Here is a 20,541-nt window from a genome sequence, read left to right on the forward strand (position 1 = left end):
AGTTCTGACCTCCGGCTTCATGAAACAGTGGAGATGCCGGCAGGTCCCAAATCACTGGAAACCGATCAGAGCAACGGCAATAGAAAATTATAGGGGGAGTATTAGGCAGGGTGAAACAGGGTTAGATTTAAATCCCAACTTCAGCACTAAAATAAAAAAAAAATGCTTTAAAGACAAAAAACAAAGAGCGTTTTTATTTTGTGCAAAATTGATGAACTGCGATTGTCATTTTGAAGAATTTGGCACTCAAATAAAAAAAAAAAGAAAAGCACACAAATGATGAATCGGGCTCATATTGGTTTTGGTCAGTGTAATTATAAATATGCACCTTCCTAAATATATATATCAACTAGCTGTAGTACCCGGGCGTTGCCTGGGATAGTAGCTATCTCCCTTCGAATTTCTGTCTGTCTCTGTCTGTCTGTCTCTGTGTGTCTGTCTCTGTCTGTCTCTGTATCAGTCTCTCTGTCTGTCTGTCTGTCTCTATCTCTGTGTCTCTCTCTGTCCCCGTCTGTCTCTGTCCCCGTCTGTCTCTTTCCAGGGCTGTCTCTTTCCAGGGCTGTCTCTTTCCAGGGGTCTGTCTCTTTCCAGGGGCCTGTCTCTTTCCAGGGGTCTGTCTCTTTCCAGGGCTGTCTCTTTCCAGGGCTGTCTCTTTCCAGGGGTCTGTCTCTTTCCAGGGGTCTGTCTCTTTCCAGGGCTGTCTCTTTCCAGGGCTGTCTCTTTCCAGGGGTCTGTCTCTTTCCAGGGGTCTGTCTCTTTCCAGGAGTCTGTCTCTTTCCAGGGCTGTCTCTTTCCAGGGGTCTGTCTCTTTCCAGGGCTGTCTCTTTCCAGGGGTCTGTCTCTTTCCAGGTCTGTCTCTTTCCAGGGGTCTGTCTCTTTCCAGGGCTGTCTCTTTCCAGGGGTCTGTCTCTTTCCAGGGGTCTGTCTCTTTCCAGGGGTCTGTCTCTTTCCAGGGGTCTGTCTCTTTCCAGGGCTGTCTCTTTCCAGGGCTGTCTCTTTCCAGGGCTGTCTCTTTCCAGGGGTCTGTCTCTTTCCAGGGGTCTGTCTCTTTCCAGGGCTGTCTCTTTCCAGGGGTCTGTCTCTTTCCAGGGCTGTCTCTTTCCAGGGGTCTGTCTCTTTCCAGGGCTGTCTCTTTCCAGGGGTCTGTCTCTTTCCAGGGCTGTCTCTTTCCAGGGGTCTGTCTCTTTCCAGGGCTGTCTCTTTCCAGGGCTGTCTCTTTCCAGGGGTCTGTCTCTTTCCAGGGCTGTCTCTTTCCAGGGGTCTGTCTCTTTCCAGGGCTGTCTCTTTCCAGGGCTGTCTCTTTCCAGGGCTGTCTCTTTCCAGGGCTGTCTCTTTCCAGGGGTCTGTCTCTTTCCAGGGCTGTCTCTTTCCAGGGGTCTGTCTCTTTCCAGGGGTCTGTCTCTTTCCCAGTCTGTCTCTTTCCAGGGCTGTCTCTTTCCAGGGGTCTGTCTCTTTCCAGGGGTCTGTCTCTTTCCCAGTCTGTCTCTTTCCAGGGCTGTCTCTGTCCCCGTCTGTCTCTTTCCAGGGCTGTCTCTTTCCAGGGCTGTCTCTTTCCAGGGGTCTGTCTCTTTCCAGGGCTGTCTCTTTCCAGGGCTGTCTCTTTCCAGGGCTGTCTCTTTCCAGGGCTGTCTCTTTCCAGGGGTCTGTCTCTTTCCAGGGCTGTCTCTTTCCAGGGCTGTCTCTTTCCAGGGCTGTCTCTATCTGTCTCTTTCCCTGTCTATCTCTGTGTCTCTGTCTCTTTCCCAGTCTGTCTCTTTCCAGGGCTGTCTCTGTCCCCGTCTGTCTCTTTCCAGGGCTGTCTCTTTCCAGGGGTCTGTCTCTTTCCAGGGCTGTCTCTTTCCAGGGCTGTCTCTTTCCAGGGCTGTCTCTTTCCCAGTCTGTCTCTTTCCAGGGCTGTCTCTTTCCAGGGCTGTCTCTTTCCAGGGGTCTGTCTCTTTCCAGGGCTGTCTCTTTCCAGGGCTGTCTCTATCTGTCTCTTTCCCTGTCTATCTCTGTCTGTGTCTCTGTCTCTTTCCCAGTCTGTCTCTTTCCAGGGCTGTCTCTGTCCCCGTCTGTCTCTTTCCAGGGCTGTCTCTTTCCAGGGCTGTCTCTTTCCAGGGGTCTGTCTCTTTCCAGGGCTGTCTCTTTCCAGGGCTGTCTCTTTCCCAGTCTGTCTCTTTCCAGGGGTCTGTCTCTTTCCAGGGCTGTCTCTTTCCAGGGCTGTCTCTATCTGTCTCTTTCCCTGTCTATCTCTGTCTGTGTCTCTGTCTCTTTCCCAGTCTGTCTCTTTCCAGGGCTGTCTCTGTCCCCGTCTGTCTCTTTCCAGGGCTGTCTCTTTCCAGGGCTGTCTCTTTCCAGGGGTCTGTCTCTTTCCAGGGCTGTCTCTTTCCAGGGCTGTCTCTTTCCAGGGGTCTGTCTCTTTCCAGGGCTGTCTCTTTCCAGGGCTGTCTCTTTCCAGGGCTGTCTCTTTCCAGGGCTGTCTCTTTCCAGGGGTCTGTCTCTTTCCAGGGCTGTCTCTTTCCAGGGCTGTCTCTATCTGTCTCTTTCCCTGTCTATCTCTGTCTGTGTCTCTGTCTCTTTCCCAGTCTGTCTCTTTCCAGGGCTGTCTCTGTCCCCGTCTGTCTCTTTCCAGGGCTGTCTCTTTCCAGGGCTGTCTCTTTCCAGGGGTCTGTCTCTTTCCAGGGCTGTCTCTTTCCAGGGCTGTCTCTTTCCCAGTCTGTCTCTTTCCAGGGCTGTCTCTTTCCAGGCCTGTCTCTTTCCAGGGGTCTGTCTCTTTCCAGGGCTGTCTCTTTCCAGGGCTGTCTCTATCTGTCTCTTTCCCTGTCTCTGTCTGTGTCTCTGTCTCTTTCCCAGTCTGTCTCTTTCCAGGGCTGTCTCTGTCCCCGTCTGTCTCTTTCCAGGGCTGTCTCTTTCCAGGGCTGTCTCTTTCCAGGGGTCTGTCTCTTTCCAGGGCTGTCTCTTTCCAGGGCTGTCTCTTTCCCAGTCTGTCTCTTTCCAGGGCTGTCTCTTTCCAGGCCTGTCTCTTTCCAGGGGTCTGTCTCTTTCCAGGGCTGTCTCTTTCCAGGGCTGTCTCTATCTGTCTCTTTCCCTGTCTATCTCTGTCTGTGTCTCTGTCTCTTTCCCAGTCTGTCTCTTTCCAGGGCTGTCTCTTTCCAGGGCTGTCTCTATCTGTCTCTTTCCCTGTCTATCTCTGTCTGTGTCTCTGTCTCTTTCCCAGTCTGTCTCTTTCCAGGGCTGTCTCTGTCCCCGTCTGTCTCTTTCCAGGGCTGTCTCTTTCCAGGGCTGTCTCTTTCCAGGGCTGTCTCTTTCCAGGGGTCTGTCTCTTTCCAGGGCTGTCTCTTTCCAGGGCTGTCTCTTTCCAGGGCTGTCTCTTTCCAGGGGTCTGTCTCTTTCCAGGGCTGTCTCTATCTGTCTCTTTCCCTGTCTATCTCTGTCTGTGTCTCTGTCTCTTTCCCTGTCTGTCTCTGTCTGTCTTTTTCTGTCTCTCACTCACACATAAGCTTCTTATACTAACAGTTTATTTTGTTCCTATAGCAACCACTGACACTTGCTATTAATAGCCCGTGTCTCCCAGCTCCATTCAGATTAATGGGGGCAGGATTTTTGAGAGTAACTGTAAAGCGCGGCGTTAATTTTTCCCGTCAAAACAAAGTCTACGATGTTCCCTGAGTCACATGGGGCGTCTGTGCAAAATTTCATGATTGTACATACAACGGTGCGGATCCCTTTAGTGGACATACATATACACACACACACACACAAAGGCTATGTGTGCACTTTGCATTTTCACCTGCTTTTCTGCAGCGTTTTCATGCCAAAAGTCATGCGTTTTGATTTTCCTGCAAAGTCTATGGAAAATGGGGATTTCTAGACCGCACTTTGCAGTTCAAAACGCTGCGTTTAATTTGCATAATTTTGGGCAAAAACCCTGCGTTCAAAGAAGCAGCATGTCAATTGTTTTTGCCATTTGGGCTGCGTTTTGCTAACATTGAAGCCAATGAGAAGCTGTAAAAAGCAACCAACATCAGAATTCCAGCGTTTTACCTGCATTTTAGGTGCAGAAAGAATGCGTTTTGGACTATATAAACGCATGCGTTTCTGCCATCAAAATAATGAAATGATATGTCCCTTTACACACATAGTCCGACAATTTAATTAATGAAAAACAATAATTTTTTGGAATTTTAGCGATAAATAGCATAAAACCGCTATAATTTTATTAAACATAACTAATTTCGTTATGATTTAATAATTATGTTTTCTTTTTTTCCCCTTTTTTCATAGTGTTTTACTGTTTAATCTTTATTTAGCAGTGTCTTTATGTTCAAAACGCATCTGTCTTTAAGCATTGGAAAAGCATGCAAAAAGCGCTAAAAACGCGGCTAAAACTGCGGCAAAAACGCACGCGTATTTACCGCGATTCTGTGCTCAAAAGCAACTTTGGCAAAAGCAATTTCTGCCAGAGGATGCGTTTAGAACTGCAACTAGGACGACGCAAAGTGCGGACATAGCCTTATAGACATACATACACTTAGCTTTATATATTAGATAGATGGGGGAGATAAGTGGACGCCAGACACTTCTGGTGCCGCTTTTCTCCAGCAATGGCTCACAGCTCTGCGGTACCTATTCCACCATCACTGAACCTTCCGTTTCCCTCTATCACGTGCTGTATCCTTCCTATCTGGGTCATATGGAGGAGTCGTGACACAGCAAAGTGGTTTGTGGTTTGGGATTTAGAGGAACAGTGACTAATAGAGGGAGATAAAACTGTAATATTTTGTATTATAATCAGCATGGAGCTGCAAACTGACTCAAAAAGCATCAGAACCTCGTGAACCCAGGGAAGTTTCGGGGCTCGCTCATTTCCATTAGCGACATCCACTGTACATGTACTGTAGTTGTGCATGGTGCAGGTTCAGGAGCTGAGCCCGCACCAAACAATAGTGCCAGCTGTGTTATACAGCCAGCACCTGTGTCTAGCTTTGATTGCAGCAGAAAACCGCCTTAGGGCGGTTTTGCACGTTGCGACATCGCACGTGCGATGTCGGTGGGGTCAAATCGAAAGTGACGCACATCCGGCATCACTTTCGACATCGTACTGTGTAAATGCTAGATGATACGATGAACGAGCGCAAAAACGTCGTTATCGTATCATCGTTGCATTCACCGACATTTCCATAATGCCGGTGCCGCGACAGGTCCGATGTTGTTCCTCGTTCCTGCGGCAGCACACATCGCTGTGTATGAAGCCGCAGGAGCGAGGAACATCTCCTACCTGCTGCCGGCGGCTATACGGAAGGACGGAGGTGGGCGGGATGTTTACATCCTGCTCATCTCCGCCCCTCCGCCGCTATTGGCCGCCTGCCGTGTGACGTCGCTATGACGCCGCACGACCCGCCCCCTTAGGAAGGAGGCGGGTCGCCGGCCAGAGCAACGGTCGCAGGGCAGGTGAGTGCGTGTGAAGCTGGCGTAGCGATAATTTTCGCTACGCCAGCTATCACACGATATCGTACCTGCGACAGGGGCAGGGACTATCGCGTGCGACATCGCAGCATCGGCTTGCGATGTCGCAACGTGCAAAGCCCGCCTTAGATGCTGCGGAATTTAAGAGGTTGGAAATGGGGAGAAGGTCTCCTGTCAGGCAACTATTGTCCTCCATGGCTTTGCCATCGGAGCTGTGTCCTCCTGAAGGCCCCATGTCTGCCATGTTTGGGCACTTGTGAAGCCCAGCGCCTATAACTGGGCTTCATAGTAGACACTCAGGATATGTTCACCGCACATTAAGGCTATGAAATTTTCTGCACCAGATCTGCACGCTGTGGCAAAAAATACAGATGCGGTTTTGATGCAGTTTTTTGGTCCATCAAGAAAGTCAATGAATTGAAGTCTATGGGTGAAAAAACGTAAACCCGATCAATGATTGACATGCTGTAGACTTTTTCTGCATCAAAATCTGCACCAAAACCGCAAGGACAAGAAACGCTCCGTGTGCACGGCAAATCTAAACCCATAGACTTTGCTGGCTTCAGGAGAGGCATGCAGATTTTTAAAAAAAAACTGCAGCGTGTGCACAGGGCCTTAAAGTCTAGTTTAGGATGAAGTTTGTTGTGCCAAAAAAAACAGACAGAGCTTAACTCACCTTTCTCAGGTCCAGTGCTGATTATCCGCCAATGCTCCTGGCGATTGTCTGCAGCTGTGACATCACATCGACATAGCTGCAGCCAGTCAGTGAGCTCAGTGCCTCTGCCCACGTTGACAGTAAAAGCCACTAAGAGCCTCTGAGATCACTGATTGTCTACAGCACCGTTGACGTGATTTCAGAGCTCTAGGCAATAAACACTCGGAGCAGAAGCAGAGACTCAGTGCTGGACCAGGGGAGGGTGAGCAAGGCACAGCTTCTTGATTTTTTTTTTTTTTACAAGCCCTGCAGCGAAACTGGAAACCCCTTTAACACACTTTTTAGGTGCGGATTTCAGGGCACGTATCCCATGAAAACGGCTCACAGAACGCAGTGTAGTGTTGTACATGAGACGTCAGGGCTGAATCCTATGTGGTACGTACCTGGGAAGGGGTAAAATGAAACACTTCTCCCTCAGCTCAGCCGCAAGTGAAATTTCAGCTGGAGACAGTGTTGGAAAAGCCGGAAACAAAACAAAAGGGACGTCCTATGGGGCGCGTCCTGTGCGGGTAACGACTCCCTCTACTGCCCAAAACCAGCAATGCACAAGACGTGCATAAAAAAACGAACAATCAATAGTTAGTTGGATGTTTCTATGTTTGGTGGAGTGTAACTACGAGATCTGCTGATAAGTCTTTAGCTTTACCCAGAAAGAAACGAGATAGGATGATGAAACTTTCCATTTATTCCACATACTCTCCACTGATGTCACCACAATTCTTACATCGGTATTTCACGTTCTGTAAGCCTAGCAAACAGAAGGATTTCGGTTGTGCCTTAAACCAGGCATCCGTAGCAGCCATTGCATCAGAAATGGTGTGAAATTTGGTACCCTTGAGGTGTTTCTTCAGATTTGGAAACAGATGATAGTCGGAGGGAGCTAGATCTGGTGAATAAGGTGGGTGGTCACCAGCTGGAAGCCCGGCTCTGCCAGTTTTGCCGTGGTCACTTTGTGCAGTGTGAGCAGAGCATTGTCTCGCAGGAACAAGATTCCTTTGGACAGTGCCTTTTGGCCTTCAGCGCTGCCTTCAATTGGTCGCAAAGTTCAATGTAATACCTTGCATTGATGGGGGAACCCTTTTGAAGGTAGTCCACTAGCAGCACACCCTTCTTATCCCAGAACACAGGCGCCATCACCTTAGTGACTGATTTTTTGCACCCTGCACTTCTTTGGACGAGGAGAACCACTGTGCCTCCACTTTTTTGACTGCCCCTTGTTTTCAGGGTCATACAAATAAATCCAGGTCTCATCCATAGTGACCAGTCGATCCAGAAAGTTCTGATCAGTCCGGAAACACTGACAAATGGACTGGGACGTTGTCACTCGCTGCCTCTCAGATCTCTTGTCAAACATTTGGGGACCCACTTTGCAGATCGCTTCCTCATATCCAAATGTTCATGGATAATGACACAATCACGTTCACGGGAAATCCCCATGATGTCTATTGCTTTAGCTGAAATTCGTCGATTCTTCATTATGAGAGATCTGGAAGGTCCATATGTTATGGTCTTGAGGTTATACACCTGGGAGATGGATGTTTTATATCGGGGATGACATACACCGAGGGGCGAGATACCAGATGTTAACTGGGGGGTAACAAGCCGGACATTGTACATCAGAGGGCGAGGGGCCAGATGTTATACACGGGAAGGGGGAGGGTTTGGGGGGGGGGAGGGCTGAATGTTATACATTGGGGGCAATGTGATCAAATGACAAATGTGAATTCACTAGTAAAATCTGGCAGCGATACTTTTCTCCATATAGTGCTCTGGTTGCTGCAGTTCTCAGCTGATGTCACTTCCAGGCATTTTCCTACAGGGTATGTTGTCTTCCTCTGCTGCACTGTTTCCTTGGCCGCTCACTGTGCCTATGATCCTGAACATTGCTGATTTTGTAGGGTCCGTGCCCAAGATCAGTGTTAGTCGGGTACTTTTGCTGTGGTGTACAATACAAGCACAGTGGATGGTATGTGTAGAAATCTCCAGCCCACTTTGCTTCTTTTCCGCTGTGTACACTGACCTGCGCTGCAGGTTTCCTATGTGCAGCAGGTCACTTTCTCGTGTGGAGACGCGGGAGTATGCAGCGGACCAAGCAAAAAATACCCTGCGTCCAGATAATCACATCACGCTGATTGTGGGCATGGGCCCTTAATGACCCCAATGCTGAGAAATTCAAGCAGATACTTACCCCGCATGTAATCTGGGAGGTGTCTCATTGGCTCCAAATTTAATTTGCAGCTGAACAATGACCCCCAACATCCAGGAGCTCTGGAGGTGATGATCCTGCCCCAGCAGATCCCTGACCTCACACCATCCAGTCCTGGAGGGGATGATCCGGCCCCAGCAGATCCCTGACCTCACATCATCCAGTCCTGGAGGGGATGATCCTGCCCCCGCAGAGCCCTGACCTCACACGATCCAGTCCTGGAGGGGATTATCCGGCCCCAGCAGAGTCCTGACCTCACATCATCCAGTCCTGGAGGGGATGATCCTGCCCCCGCAGAGCCCTGACCTCACATCATCCAGTCCTGGAGGTGATGATCCGGCCCCAGCAGAGCCCTGAGCTCACATCATCCAGTCCTGGAGGTGATGATCCGGCCCCAGCAGAGCCCTGACCTCACATCATCCAGTCCTGGAGGTGATGATCCGGCCCCCGAAGAGCCCTGACCTCACATCATCCAGTCCTGGAGGTGATGATCCGGCCCCAGCAGAGCCCTGAGCTCACATCATCCAGTCCTGGAGGTGATGATCCGGTCCCAGCAGAGTCCTGACCTCACATCATCCAGTCCTGGAGGGGATGATCCGGCCCCCGCAGATCCCTGACCTCACATCATCCAGTCCTGGAGGTGATGATCCGGCCCCCGAAGAGCCCTGACCTCACATCATCCAGTCCTGGAGGTGATGATCCGGCCCCAGCAGAGTCCTGACCTCACATCCTTCAGTGCTGGAGGGGATGATCCGACCCCTGTAGAGCCCTGACCTCACATCATCCAGTCCTGGAGGGGATGATCCGGCCCCAGCAGATCCCTGACCTCACATCATCCAGTCCTGGAGGTGATGATCCTGCCCCCGCAGAGCCCTGACCTCACACCATCCAGTCCTGGAGGGGATGATCCTGCCCCAGCAGAGCCCTGACCTCACACCATCCAGACCTGGAGGTGATGATCCTGCCCCCGCAGAGCCCTGACCTCACACCATCCAGTCCTGGAGGTGATGATCCTGCCCCCGCAGAGCCCTGACCTCACACCACCCAGTCCTGGAGGGGATGATCCTGCCCCAGCAGAGCCCTGACCTCACATCATCCAGTCCTGGAGGGGATGATCCTGCCCCAGCAGAGCCCTGACCTCACACCATCCAGTCCTGGAGGTGATGATCCTGCCCCCGCAGAGCCCTGACCTCACACCATCCAGTCCTGGAGGTGATGATCCTGCCCCCGCAGAGCCCTGACCTCACACCATCCAGTCCTGGAGGGGATGATCCTGCCCCCGCAGAGCCCTGACCTCACATTATCCAGTCCTGGAGGGATGATCCTGCCCCCGCAGAGCCCTGACCTCACATCATCCAGTCCTGGAGGTGATGATTTGGCCCCCGCAGAGCCCTGACCTCACATCATCCAGTCCTGGAGGGGATGATCCGGCCCCCGCAGAGCCCCGACCTCACATCATCCAGTCCTGGAGGGGATGATCCGGCCCCAGCAGAGCCCCCGACCTCACATCATCCAGCACATACACTCCATGGATTCCCATACCAGAACGTCTGCAGCAAAGTGTGTGTTCCCCTCTAGCTCCTCCTGGCAATGTTTCTGTGTTTCTGACCCCCATAACTAGTTTTGCTTGTGTAGGGACATACCTTTTGGCTTTTTAGTATGTGATCCCCTCCTTCCTTATTTGCTCCTTGTTGAGAAAGTTTGAAAAACGTGAAACCCCCTCTGCTGAGGCCGGGTCCTTATTCAGTAGGATCTGATTTGCTAAATTTCAAGTTTCCTTGTTACAGGTTTAATAACAAAGAGAAATTAAAACAACGGTAAATACAATGCAGGGAAATAATAGACTGCGGAGCAGGAGACGAGCTGCAGCGGGAAAACTACAACTCCCACAATTCCCTGAACATATGGCCCGAGCTCCGCCCACGGATAGGCGTGGCTGTGTGACGTCATCGCCGGTTTGGTTTCGTTTTGCTCTGCACCCTCAGCTGTTGCTATGTGCGAGTAGTGTGCACACAGCGCGGATCATCCTCACAGGTAACGTGCACGGAGCCCGGCACAGAGGGGGAGTGACACGGAGGGGCGGGTTACCGGGGCCCCAGGAGAGGTCTCCTCGGTGAGCAGCAGAATGTGATGATTTTGCTCATGACCTCATCGCTTTCTTTCTAATGTATCTTAATGGCGGCCTCGGAGCGTGAGATCCAGCATGATCCAGCCTCTGTGGCCGGGGTCTTGTTACGGGAGGGGGGGGCGTCGTCTGTGGCTGGGGTCTTGTTACGGGAGGGGGGGCGTCGTCTGTGGCTGGGGTCTTGTTACGGGAGGGGGGGGCGTCGTCTGTGGCTGGGGGTCTTGTTACGGGAGGGGGGGGCGTCGTCTGTGGCTGGGGTCTTGTTACGGGAGGGGGGGGCGTCGTCTGTGGCTGGGGTCTTGTTACGGGGAGGGCGCAGTCTGTGGCCGGGGTCTTGTTACGGGAGGGGGGGGCGTCGTCGTCTGTGGCTGGGGTCTTGTTACGGGGAGGGGCGCAGTCTGTGGCTGGGGTCTTGTTACGGGAGAGAGGGGGGGGGCGTCGTCGTCTGTGGCTGGGGTCTTGTTACGGGGAGGGGCGCAGTCTGTGGCCGGGGTCTTGTTACGGGCGGGGGGCGTCGCCTGTGGCCGGGGTCTTGTTACGGGGAGGGGCGCAGTCTGTGGCCGGGGTCTTGTTACGGGGAGGGGCGCAGTCTGTGGCCGGGGTCTTGTTATGGGGAGGGGCGCAGTCTGTGGCCGGGGTCTTGTTATGGGGAGGGGCGCAGTCTGGCCGGGGTCTTGTTACGGGCGGGGGGCGGCGCCTGTAGCCGGGGTCTTGTTACCAAGGGGGGGGGGGGCGTCGTCTGTGGCTGGGGTCTTGTTACGGGCGGGGGGCGTCGTCTGTGGCCGGGGTCTTGTTACCAAGGGGGGGGGGCGTCGTCTGTGGCTGGGGTCTTGTTACGGGCGGGGGGCGGCGCCTGTGGCCGGGGTCTTGTTACCAAGGGGGGGGGGGCGCGTCGTCTGTGGCCGGGGTCTTGTTACCAAGGGGGGGGGCGTCGTCTGCGGCCGGGGTCTTGTTACCAAGGGGGGGGGCGTCGTCTGTGGCTGGGGTCTTGTTACGGGCGGGGGGCGGCGCCTGTGGCCGGGGTCTTGTTACCAAGGGGGGGGGGCGCGTCGTCTGTGGCCGGGGTCTTGTTACCAAGGGGGGGGGGGGGGCGTCGTCTGTGGCCGGGTCTTGTTACCAAGGGGGGGGGGGCGTCGTCTGTGGCCGGGGTCTTGTTACCAAGGGGGGGGGGCGTCGTCTGTGGCCGGGGTCTTGTTACCAAGGGGGGGGGGGCGTCGTCTGTGGCCGGGGTCTTGTTACCAAGGGGGGGGGGCGTCGTCTGTGCTGGGGTCTTGTTACGGGCGGGGGGGGCGGCGCCTGTGGCCGGGGGTCTTGTTTCATAGTTTCATAGTTTCATAGTTTTTAAGGTTGAAGGGAGACTCTAAGTCCATCTAGTTCAACCTGTAGATTAACATGTTGATACGGGCGGGGGGCGGCGCCTGTGGCCGGGGTCTTGTTACGGGACCTCCTGTATCGGGTTGTCGCTGGGCTCCCACAGTGCAGTGGCCACAAGTGAGTGCACTCATTTGCAGTAGCCGTGGCTTCTGGCTTCCAGCGCAGCCCACAGGCTCGGATATCAGCCCGCTACTCCGGGATTCTGCAGCGGGACTGACGGCTTTCCTGTAACTATGTAAGGGGAATACATGGAATAGCAGAAACTGCTGTGTGAATACTGACATGAAAAATCCAATAGCTATATGTAAGAATGAAATGTGAAAAATGGAACCTGCATTACTGCCATGAATATATGAATAAAGAGAAATTTAGCTACTGAATTGATCAATGCAGAAGAGCCCCAACACTACGCCAAAGGCGTAGCTAAATTTCTCTTGATTCATATGTTCATGGCAGTAATGCAGATTCCATTTTTCACATTTTCACTGTACATATAGCTATTGGATTTTTCATGTCAGTATTCACACAGCAGTTTCTGCTATTTCATGTATTCCCCTTACATAGTCACTGGTGTGCATACCTTATCTCCCCATAGTGATGGTTTTTTTAGGTTTTTGCACCCAGTTCAGACTTAGAATGGAGTTCCAAACGTTATTCCTTATTTATTTGGCTTTCCTGTAATGACCGCTGCTGTCCACACGATGCTGTGCAATTCCCAGAACTGCTTTGGCCGGGAGACAATGGCTCCATAAAAGAATCCTGTGGCTCCGGCTTCACTCATAGAATTCCAGAGGAGTAACACAATGCACAGTAATGATAGAAGATGCTCCAGACTCGGGAATTCGTGAGGAAGCCTCATAAGTGTTCAGTAGAACAGACGTCAGATGTGAATGATCGCGGCCGTGCTGGAAGATGTTCCTCCTCCTAGTTTTTTTTGGTTGGGAAACTTTGCACCTGCTCCCCCCCCCCCCCCCCCCCCGCTCACGTCATCGCCTCCCACCTGCTCCAGCCGTCTCCACCATCTCTCCTGATCTCGCTCGTAGTCCAGTCTGGGTGTGAACGAGGTCCTAGCAGCACTGGATCCGAGGACTGAGCATCTGGTGCCAGTCGGTCTCTGTGTGATATACTCATGGCCGTGTGCCGAGCAGTGCCCACATGTCCTGGCTGGTCTTATTATGTAGCTGCTTTATATTTCCTTTCTGTCTTGTAGGCTGTGATCACTTCATGATGGGTCAGGGCAGCTCCCAGGGAATATCGTCTTCATCGGCCCGGGAGAAATCACCATTTCGGTCTTCATCATCTCGGAAAATGCTTGATGACGCCCTCACCTCTGTTTACAAATACTCACGTAATCTACAGCATGTGGAATTTTTCATGGACCTGGAGCCTTTCCCGGAGGAGATCCTCCTCCTGATCCTCAGCTTCGTACCTTCGCTGGACCTGCTCCTCCACTGTAGACTCGTGAGCCGGCGCTGGAGACGTCTGGTGGATGCGCCCACGCTATGGAGGACCAAGTGTGAGCGAGATCGTAGGCGAGAGATCCTCCTTGCGGCTGAAATGTGCGGGGACTTCTCCTGGCAGAGAGTTTGTCTGAAGACGCCGTTCTCAAAGAACCTGCTGCGTAATCCATATGGCGCAGGTGAGGCCGTAAGACTCGGCGACTTCCTTTTGAAGAACAAAAAACAGCATTTTTGAATTTTTTGGGGTTTTTTTTGGGAGGGGGGGGGTTTGTCCATACTTGTTAAATGTTTTTAGATAATGATGAGACTTTTTATAGATGCAGGGATAACAAATATGCTTAGCCCGAATATTCCATACTGGTGGAACACTTATCCCAATTAGCGCAGGCTTGAACAAGACCTACGTGGGAGAGGAAGCAACCAAAACTGGGACGGGCTGAAGGATCGGTTCATGGTCGCCGTTCACCGCGTGCTGTATAATTCTGATTTACTGTTACCTGCAGAACGATTGAAGCACTGGACCGTGAGAAATGGAGGCGATGGATGGACGGTGGAGGTCAACCTTTCGGCTTTAGAAGGTGCGGAGAGGCAAACCTGCTTCGTCACTTCATTCTCGTGAGTAACCAGTCGTCTGAGAGTTCATAATGGCCGTTCCCAATCTCCGGCACGTTTTATCATGCCGCCGATCATGCAGCACATTTCCTCCTGTAAACAGGGGACGTTCTGCAGGCAATATGCACGCCGTCCGGGGGCCGAAAGAGCATTCTGCGCCCGTGCAGTGTGTACCGGATCCTTATGAATGGATCATAAACAAGCGGGGATCTACTTATACCAGGGGCGATCCAAAAGTAATGATAATCAATAATAAACACGAATTTGTTAAAAAAAAAATATATATATTTTTCGACATAGTCTCCTAACAAGTCTATGCATTTAGTCCATCTCTTTTCTAAACTTAGAATTCCCTTCGAAAAAAAATTCTTGATCTTGACCCTCAAATAAATCCCCAACAGCAGTTATCACGTCGCTATTGTCATCAAATTTCTTGCCCCGGAGGTGTTCCTTGAGGCGAGGAAAGAGAAAGAAGTCACTGGGGGCTAGATCTGGCGAATACGGGGGGTGTTCCACCAGTTCAAAGCCCGCTTCTTGAATGGTTGCCATGGCAACTGCAGCTTTGAGAGCCGGCGCGTTATCTTGGTGAAACAGCAAAACAGCACTCCAGCCCGCAGTTTGCCGCGCCTTTTCTCCTTGCTAGCCTCCCGCAATCTTATTTGTTCTGCGTAGTAGGAGCCCATAATAGTGGCTCCCTTCTCCAAATAGTCCATTATAATTCCTTCAGCGTCCCAAAAAACGGACGCCATAACCTTCCCTGCTGAGCTTGACACTTTGAATTTCTTCGGCGTCGGTTCGTCGGCTCGTTTCCATGTCATCGATTGTTGTTTAGTTTCGGGATCAAAGTGGTGGATCCAGGTCTCATCCATGGTCAAAAAAAACGTGACAAATAATTTTCCTTGTCTGCTTGTAACTTTTCGAGATTTACTATTGAAATGTCAACTCGTTTCTTCTTTTGCTCGTCGGTTAACATTTTTGGCACCCAACGCGCGGAGACCTTTCTCAGATGCAATTCTTTTGCAAGGATTCTTTGAATCCTGCCATATGAGATCCATGTGACCTCAGCTACATGCCTGATAGTCACTCTTCCATCTGCCAATACAACTTCTTCAACTTTTTTCACGTTTTCTTCATTGAGGGACGTGGATGGGCGTCCTTCACGATGTTCATCTTCCGGCGATGTTCTTCCCAGCTTAAATTCCTTGGCCCAGAGTGCAACTGTGGAATATGGAGGAGAAGAGTCCCCCAATGTTTCCACCAAGTCGCTGTGTATGTCTTTGGTAGTCATTTTTTTCAAGCAGAGGTATTTGGTGACCGCTCTGAGCTCGTTTTTTTCCATTTTGATGTTCACTCCTCGGCAGTTCATATTCAATGAATGTAGCTCCTGGGAATCGTGGCCTATTTAAGTGATTTTTTTTTTTTCCTGGACTAGAGGGGTACCTAAGAGAGAAGAAAACATTTTATTTTAATTTCTGTGTGCAATAGAAATAACCGATTATCATTACTTTTGGATCGCCCCTCGTATATTGACAATCTGAGCATCTTATTGAACATTAACCATTTACCTCTCTCTACAGGTGGTGCGAGAAGAGTCAGATCATAGACCTGTTACAGGAAGGACTGTGGGAGCATCTCCTGGACGTGCACCAGCCCAGCATCTGCATATCTGACTGGTGGGTTACTATAGTCACTTTACACTAAAGTCTAAAAACCTGGTGCTGAACCTGCTCTATGCAGTGCGAATGGCAGCTGCGTTGTACAGCTGTCACCAAAGAAAGTCAGCTCATTGTGCAACAAGATCATGGGGTGCTAATGAGCTGCCTTGGCAGCTGGGGGGTGGGGGGGAGGTTGTACTGGAGCCTCCCTAATTCTGCCGTGTCAGAACTGTAAAGGACAATTTTGCCCAAACTAATAAAATTTCTAAGTACCGTATATACTCGAGTATAAGAGTTTTTCAGCCCGTTTTTTTTATGCTGAAAACGCCGAGTGAGGGTCCCACAAAAAATTATTCTTACCTGTCCTCCGTTCCCGCGGTGTCCCCCTTACCTGCTTCTTGTGAACCACAGACACATAGACCTATCTGATCGCGTCCGGTGCAGGGGCCGCCGCTGTTGTCGTCAGCGCTTTACTTCACTTGAATGATTTGCGGTGTCCGGTTCTGATGAGACATTTTAGATCCTGTATTTCCTCCGTTAATTTTTTTTTTTTTCTTTTTTCCTGTAGGTACGCCGGACGCCAGGACTGCGGCTGTGTCTACCGGATAAAGGTGCAGCTCTTGGCTGCCGATAAGCATACTGTTGTAAAGGAGTTTTCTTTGGCCCCCGAGCCCATCCCACAGTGGAACGACACAAGTTATCACCAGGTATGATGTGGTCCTCTCATATGTGGGGGAATCGGACCCTGACTGCTCGTGTGAATCGCTAAGCCAGACCCCTTTGATGTCTGATGCATATACAGAGAAGGGGGCTCCATTTGCTATTCAAATGAGGCCATCAGCCAGCCCCCTTCACTTCTATGTGCCAACGCAGGACGCTCCACTGGAGCCTGACTGCGGGGCCATCTTCTATGGGCGACTTCTTTCTTGTAATTTTAGTAATATCCAGTGACTTGTGGCTGTGTCTCCGCAGGTTTCTCATGAATTCCGCCAGTATGGAGCCGGCGTCCGGTATGTGAAATTTAGTCACACGGGTAAAGACACACAATTCTGGAAAGGATGGTACGGAGCTCGGATGACAAACTCCTCCGTCACTGTGAAATGTCACAACCTTGAGCCCTGTGGATGATTCCCTCCAACAAATCAACTGAAGGCGGACGATCATTATTTAACACTGAAAATCTGTACGAGACTAAAAAATATAGTACTGTGCAAAAGTTCTAGGCAGGTGTGGAAAAGAAAAGGCTGCAGAACGAAGAGGCCATGAAAAAATTAGAAATGTTAATCATTCAATTTTTTTGAATGAACAAAAGAGAAATCTAAATCGGATCAATATTTGCTGTGACCAACCCTTGAATGCAGGTTGTGAAGGTAGTCGGCGGAGAGCTCGTGCCAAACATCCTGCAGAACCAACCACAGATCTTCTGTGCAAATCCTTCTGTCTTCTTATGACCCCTAATCAACCCTTTCATGAATCAACAGATAAAAGACCAAAGAGTGTGGAGCAAAATTTAGCTTTGGAGATGATGAGCATTGTCTCCTCTCTGCCTTAAATGAATCCTACCTCATCTGTGTTGGGAAAAGAGCGCTGTCTATTTTGAAGACTAATTTTATGTTGATGTTCAACAAGGATGTGGACCTATAATTAGCTGTTACCTAAAGATCCTTTCCTGGTTTAGGGGGGGTACACTGACGTGAGCTTCTAGAGATTGGGGGCCAAAACAAGTGCATTCATCCAGGGAGTTAAAGGTATTAGCCATTATAGGGGCTAATTAGGCTCTACAAAATGTAAATCCGTCTGGTCTTGGGCAGTTACCGGAGGTTGTGGATTTCAACTTTGTTAAAAAGCATATATCCAAAAAGGTATAATGACATCGGCTGAAAACACTGACAGATGGTAGATGATGGGAAAAAAACAAAACTACGCGTTTCGGCGGTACACCTTCATCAGGTCATAGTGAAATGACCTGATGAAGGCGTACCGCCGAAACGCGTAGTTTTTTTTTTTTCCCCCATCATCTACCATCTGTCAGTGTTTTTCAGCCGGTGTCATTATACCTTTTTGGATATATTCTCTTTAACAAAGTTGAAATAAAGAAATGCTTTTTCTTCAAATCCTTGGAGTCTGAGCTGGATCCTTCCCCTGCTTGCTTCTTACCTCTGAGATATATACCAGTGCATCAGAGACAGAACGGTCCAAGGAAGGTAAAGAGGTTTCTTGGAAATAAGACTATCTGTAAAAACATTAAAATTAATACATCTAGTTATCAAACACTTTATAATAGGACATATTATAAATGTTCACAATTCTGTTTTATGTTGGAGGGCATAGCTTATTGATAACAATTCTTATAAGGAATAAATATTGAATATACATAAATGCTGACATAGTGTGATATAAATACCATACTGGATCTTTCCAGATACTGGAAGCAGATTACACCATGTAACATGCGTCAACCTATATGGTTTGGACACCTTGCATATAAATGACAGGACACGGAGGGAGGGGGCTGCTGCTCGCGCTCGCACATGTCAGGCTATTGAGAGCCTGTTCCTTTGATCCCTCCATCCAGCCCAGATATGCGGGACAGGTCTCCAGCATGATTCCATTCAGGAACCAAGGAAAGATTGGATGAAGATTTCTATTGATTTGTATGGACTAATTATTAACTCTTTACGTAAGCTAACGAAGAATACTATTTTTCCTTTCTGTAACTGAACTTTGGCAACCAATTTATTAGATATAAAATACATCTATTCATTTTTCTACATATTTTGAAGTTTTGTCTTTCATGCGTCTATCACGTATTGGAAGAAAAATATATTTAAGAGTATATTTTTAACAAGATCCAAAAGGGAAAGGTCAGAATATTGTTCTGTTTACCCCTTTACCATCTGGCAACTTTCCATTTTTTGTTGGGTTTTTTTCCTCACTTTCTTCCAAGAGCCATAACTTTTTTTTTATTTATTTGTCAGTATAGCCGTTTGCTTGTTTTTTGCGGGACAAGTTGTACTTTTGAATGACCCCATTCATTCTGCCACATAATGTGCTGGAAAATGAGGAAAAATTTCGCATGCATTGATATCGCAAAAAAAACTGCATTTGCATCATTTTTTTTTATTTTATTACCATGTTCACTATATGATAACTGATGTGTCAATATGATTCAATGTCATCATCAGCATCACTAGTCAACAAGAACCACCCGCGCCTGTTAGCTGCACATGTCTGCTGCACAGATCAAATACAAAATATATATATTTTTCACAGGTCTGAGATATTTTTGGTCTAATAAAGATCTGAGATCCTTTTTCTAGTTCGATAAGTCTGCAAAGTATTTGGGGAGAGTGCTTCTGTGAGAACTACTTATCGTATGTGTGACGCCCCTGGACTAGTCAGGCCGTCACAGGGGACTGCACGCTCTTTATTCTTAGTGCAGGACTCAACCCCTCTTGGTTCTGGGTTCCCAACCTGTGGTACTGCCTCCATCAGCATCCAAAATCGCAATCACACCTCACACCACACCTGTCAGACACACCAGTGGGCTGCTGAGCTGGAATAGGGCTGCCCACCTAGGGGTCAGGCAGACTGGTGGGAGGGGTTAGAGAGAAGTTTGCTCCAGGGGAGCGAAGGGAGAGTAGTTGTGAAGTAGCCCTCGAGCAGTGAGGAGCTGGGAGTATGTGGCTCCCGGGGAGTTGAAGGTTGGGTTGCAGATGGTGGTCTGGGTCCGGAGGAGTTGGAGACCTGGTCGCGGGGTATTGGGACTGGGTGCCTAGACCTAGTCTTGTAGGATGGTCAGCAGCTCGAGTAAAATAGCCGGTCTGGGACCGGAAGCACGGCGGGGTACTGGATCCTAGCTCGGGGAGTAGCTTCAAGCAACCCAGCAATTAACCTGCGGAGGATAGTGACTTTATGGACTGTTCCCACAAAGGTCAGAGATCAGGGGCACTAGCGAAACGAGGGGGATAGGGCTTTCCAACCCATGCATCCCACAGAAATCCCAAGCGTGAGCCCTTGAGAGCACAGCTCCTCTACCAACACTGGGGAGCGGGGCCTGGACAGCTTTATGCCTACGCGCCACCTTAACACTTCCAATTTTGTGCACGGAGGCAGGCTTTGGACCACCCGGCAATACTACAGGGGCTGGATACCCGGACGAGCTCCCCCAAGAGGGCAGCGCCACCCAGAGACTTGGTTTACTGAGTTGTCAGGGTTTGTTTTGATTGTCGATGCTACCTGAGTGAGTACGTGATTCCCCTGCGCCCAACCAGCCCTGCGCTCCCCTGCAATCCATACCACCATCCAGAGTCCCAGGGCCTTCCCTACCCGTGGAGGGAAACGTCATCTGGCTGCCCCCGTGTCATCTGCCCCGGGAACTCCCATCGCCAGCGGCGGTAATCCCTGTTACCGCACACCACGGGTGGCGTCACGAACTATATCTCCCCTGTAAATAGCCTCCCCTTTATCATTTGAGAGTGGCCACTGGCCCCCGGGTCATGAGTAACCATCCCGGACCTGAGCGGTTCGACTGCTGTGGAGGGGCAGGCACACCTCCTAATGGGCCAGTGGACTAGTCCCCTGGGCGTTGCTTCCCTTGCTAGTCGCCCCCATTAGCATGTTGGCATGCCTGGCGCTTCCTGGATGACGTTACCTCTGGTGCGCACACTATATAAGCGCTTTGGAACGCATTTTTGTTCCACACATTATGCTTTGACAACTTCCGGTTTTGGTTTTGCCTGCGTTCCACCCAGATGATGCGCTTCCGGTGCGCACTTTAGAACACATATACGTTCTGTACATACAACTCCTTGGAATACGCATTATAACTTCCAGGTAGTGTATCGTATTGACTCTATATTACTTATACATTTTTCTCATATTTAATGAAAATCTTGGTACCAGTCATACAATTTATTATATATTTTATGTTTCGGACGCAGGGATTA

General features: G+C 50.1%; 2 protein-coding genes across 4 annotated transcripts in view; one reads left to right on the plus strand and one right to left on the minus strand.

Annotated features, from left to right (window-relative positions):
* ACP7 (acid phosphatase 7, tartrate resistant (putative)) overlaps positions 1 to 10,206 on the minus strand; it is a 32,941-nt gene extending 22,735 nt beyond the window's left edge. The window contains exon 1 of one of the 3 annotated variants that reach the window (XM_075323490.1): positions 10,010 to 10,206. The gene's annotated coding sequence lies outside the window, so the exon portion shown is untranslated. Of the gene's footprint in view, positions 1 to 6,543; positions 6,631 to 10,009 lie in introns of those variants that run through there. The other 2 variants (XM_075323489.1, XM_075323491.1) reach the window with 2 other exon arrangements.
* A 109-nt stretch (positions 10,207 to 10,315) lies between these two features.
* On the plus strand, positions 10,316 to 17,464 carry LOC142250382 (F-box only protein 27-like). The gene is made up of 6 exons (XM_075322540.1): positions 10,316 to 10,400; positions 13,076 to 13,504; positions 13,829 to 13,940; positions 15,515 to 15,610; positions 16,161 to 16,299; positions 16,565 to 17,464. Exons 2-6 carry the CDS (start codon positions 13,090 to 13,092, stop codon positions 16,718 to 16,720), a joined length of 918 nt encoding a protein of 305 aa, XP_075178655.1. The 5' UTR covers positions 10,316 to 10,400; positions 13,076 to 13,089; the 3' UTR covers positions 16,721 to 17,464.
* The last annotated feature ends 3,077 nt before the right edge of the window (positions 17,465 to 20,541 follow it).

Source organism: Anomaloglossus baeobatrachus, chromosome 9 (genome assembly GCF_048569485.1).
Source record: "Anomaloglossus baeobatrachus isolate aAnoBae1 chromosome 9, aAnoBae1.hap1, whole genome shotgun sequence".
NCBI classification, from domain to species: Eukaryota; Metazoa; Chordata; class Amphibia; order Anura; family Aromobatidae; genus Anomaloglossus; species Anomaloglossus baeobatrachus.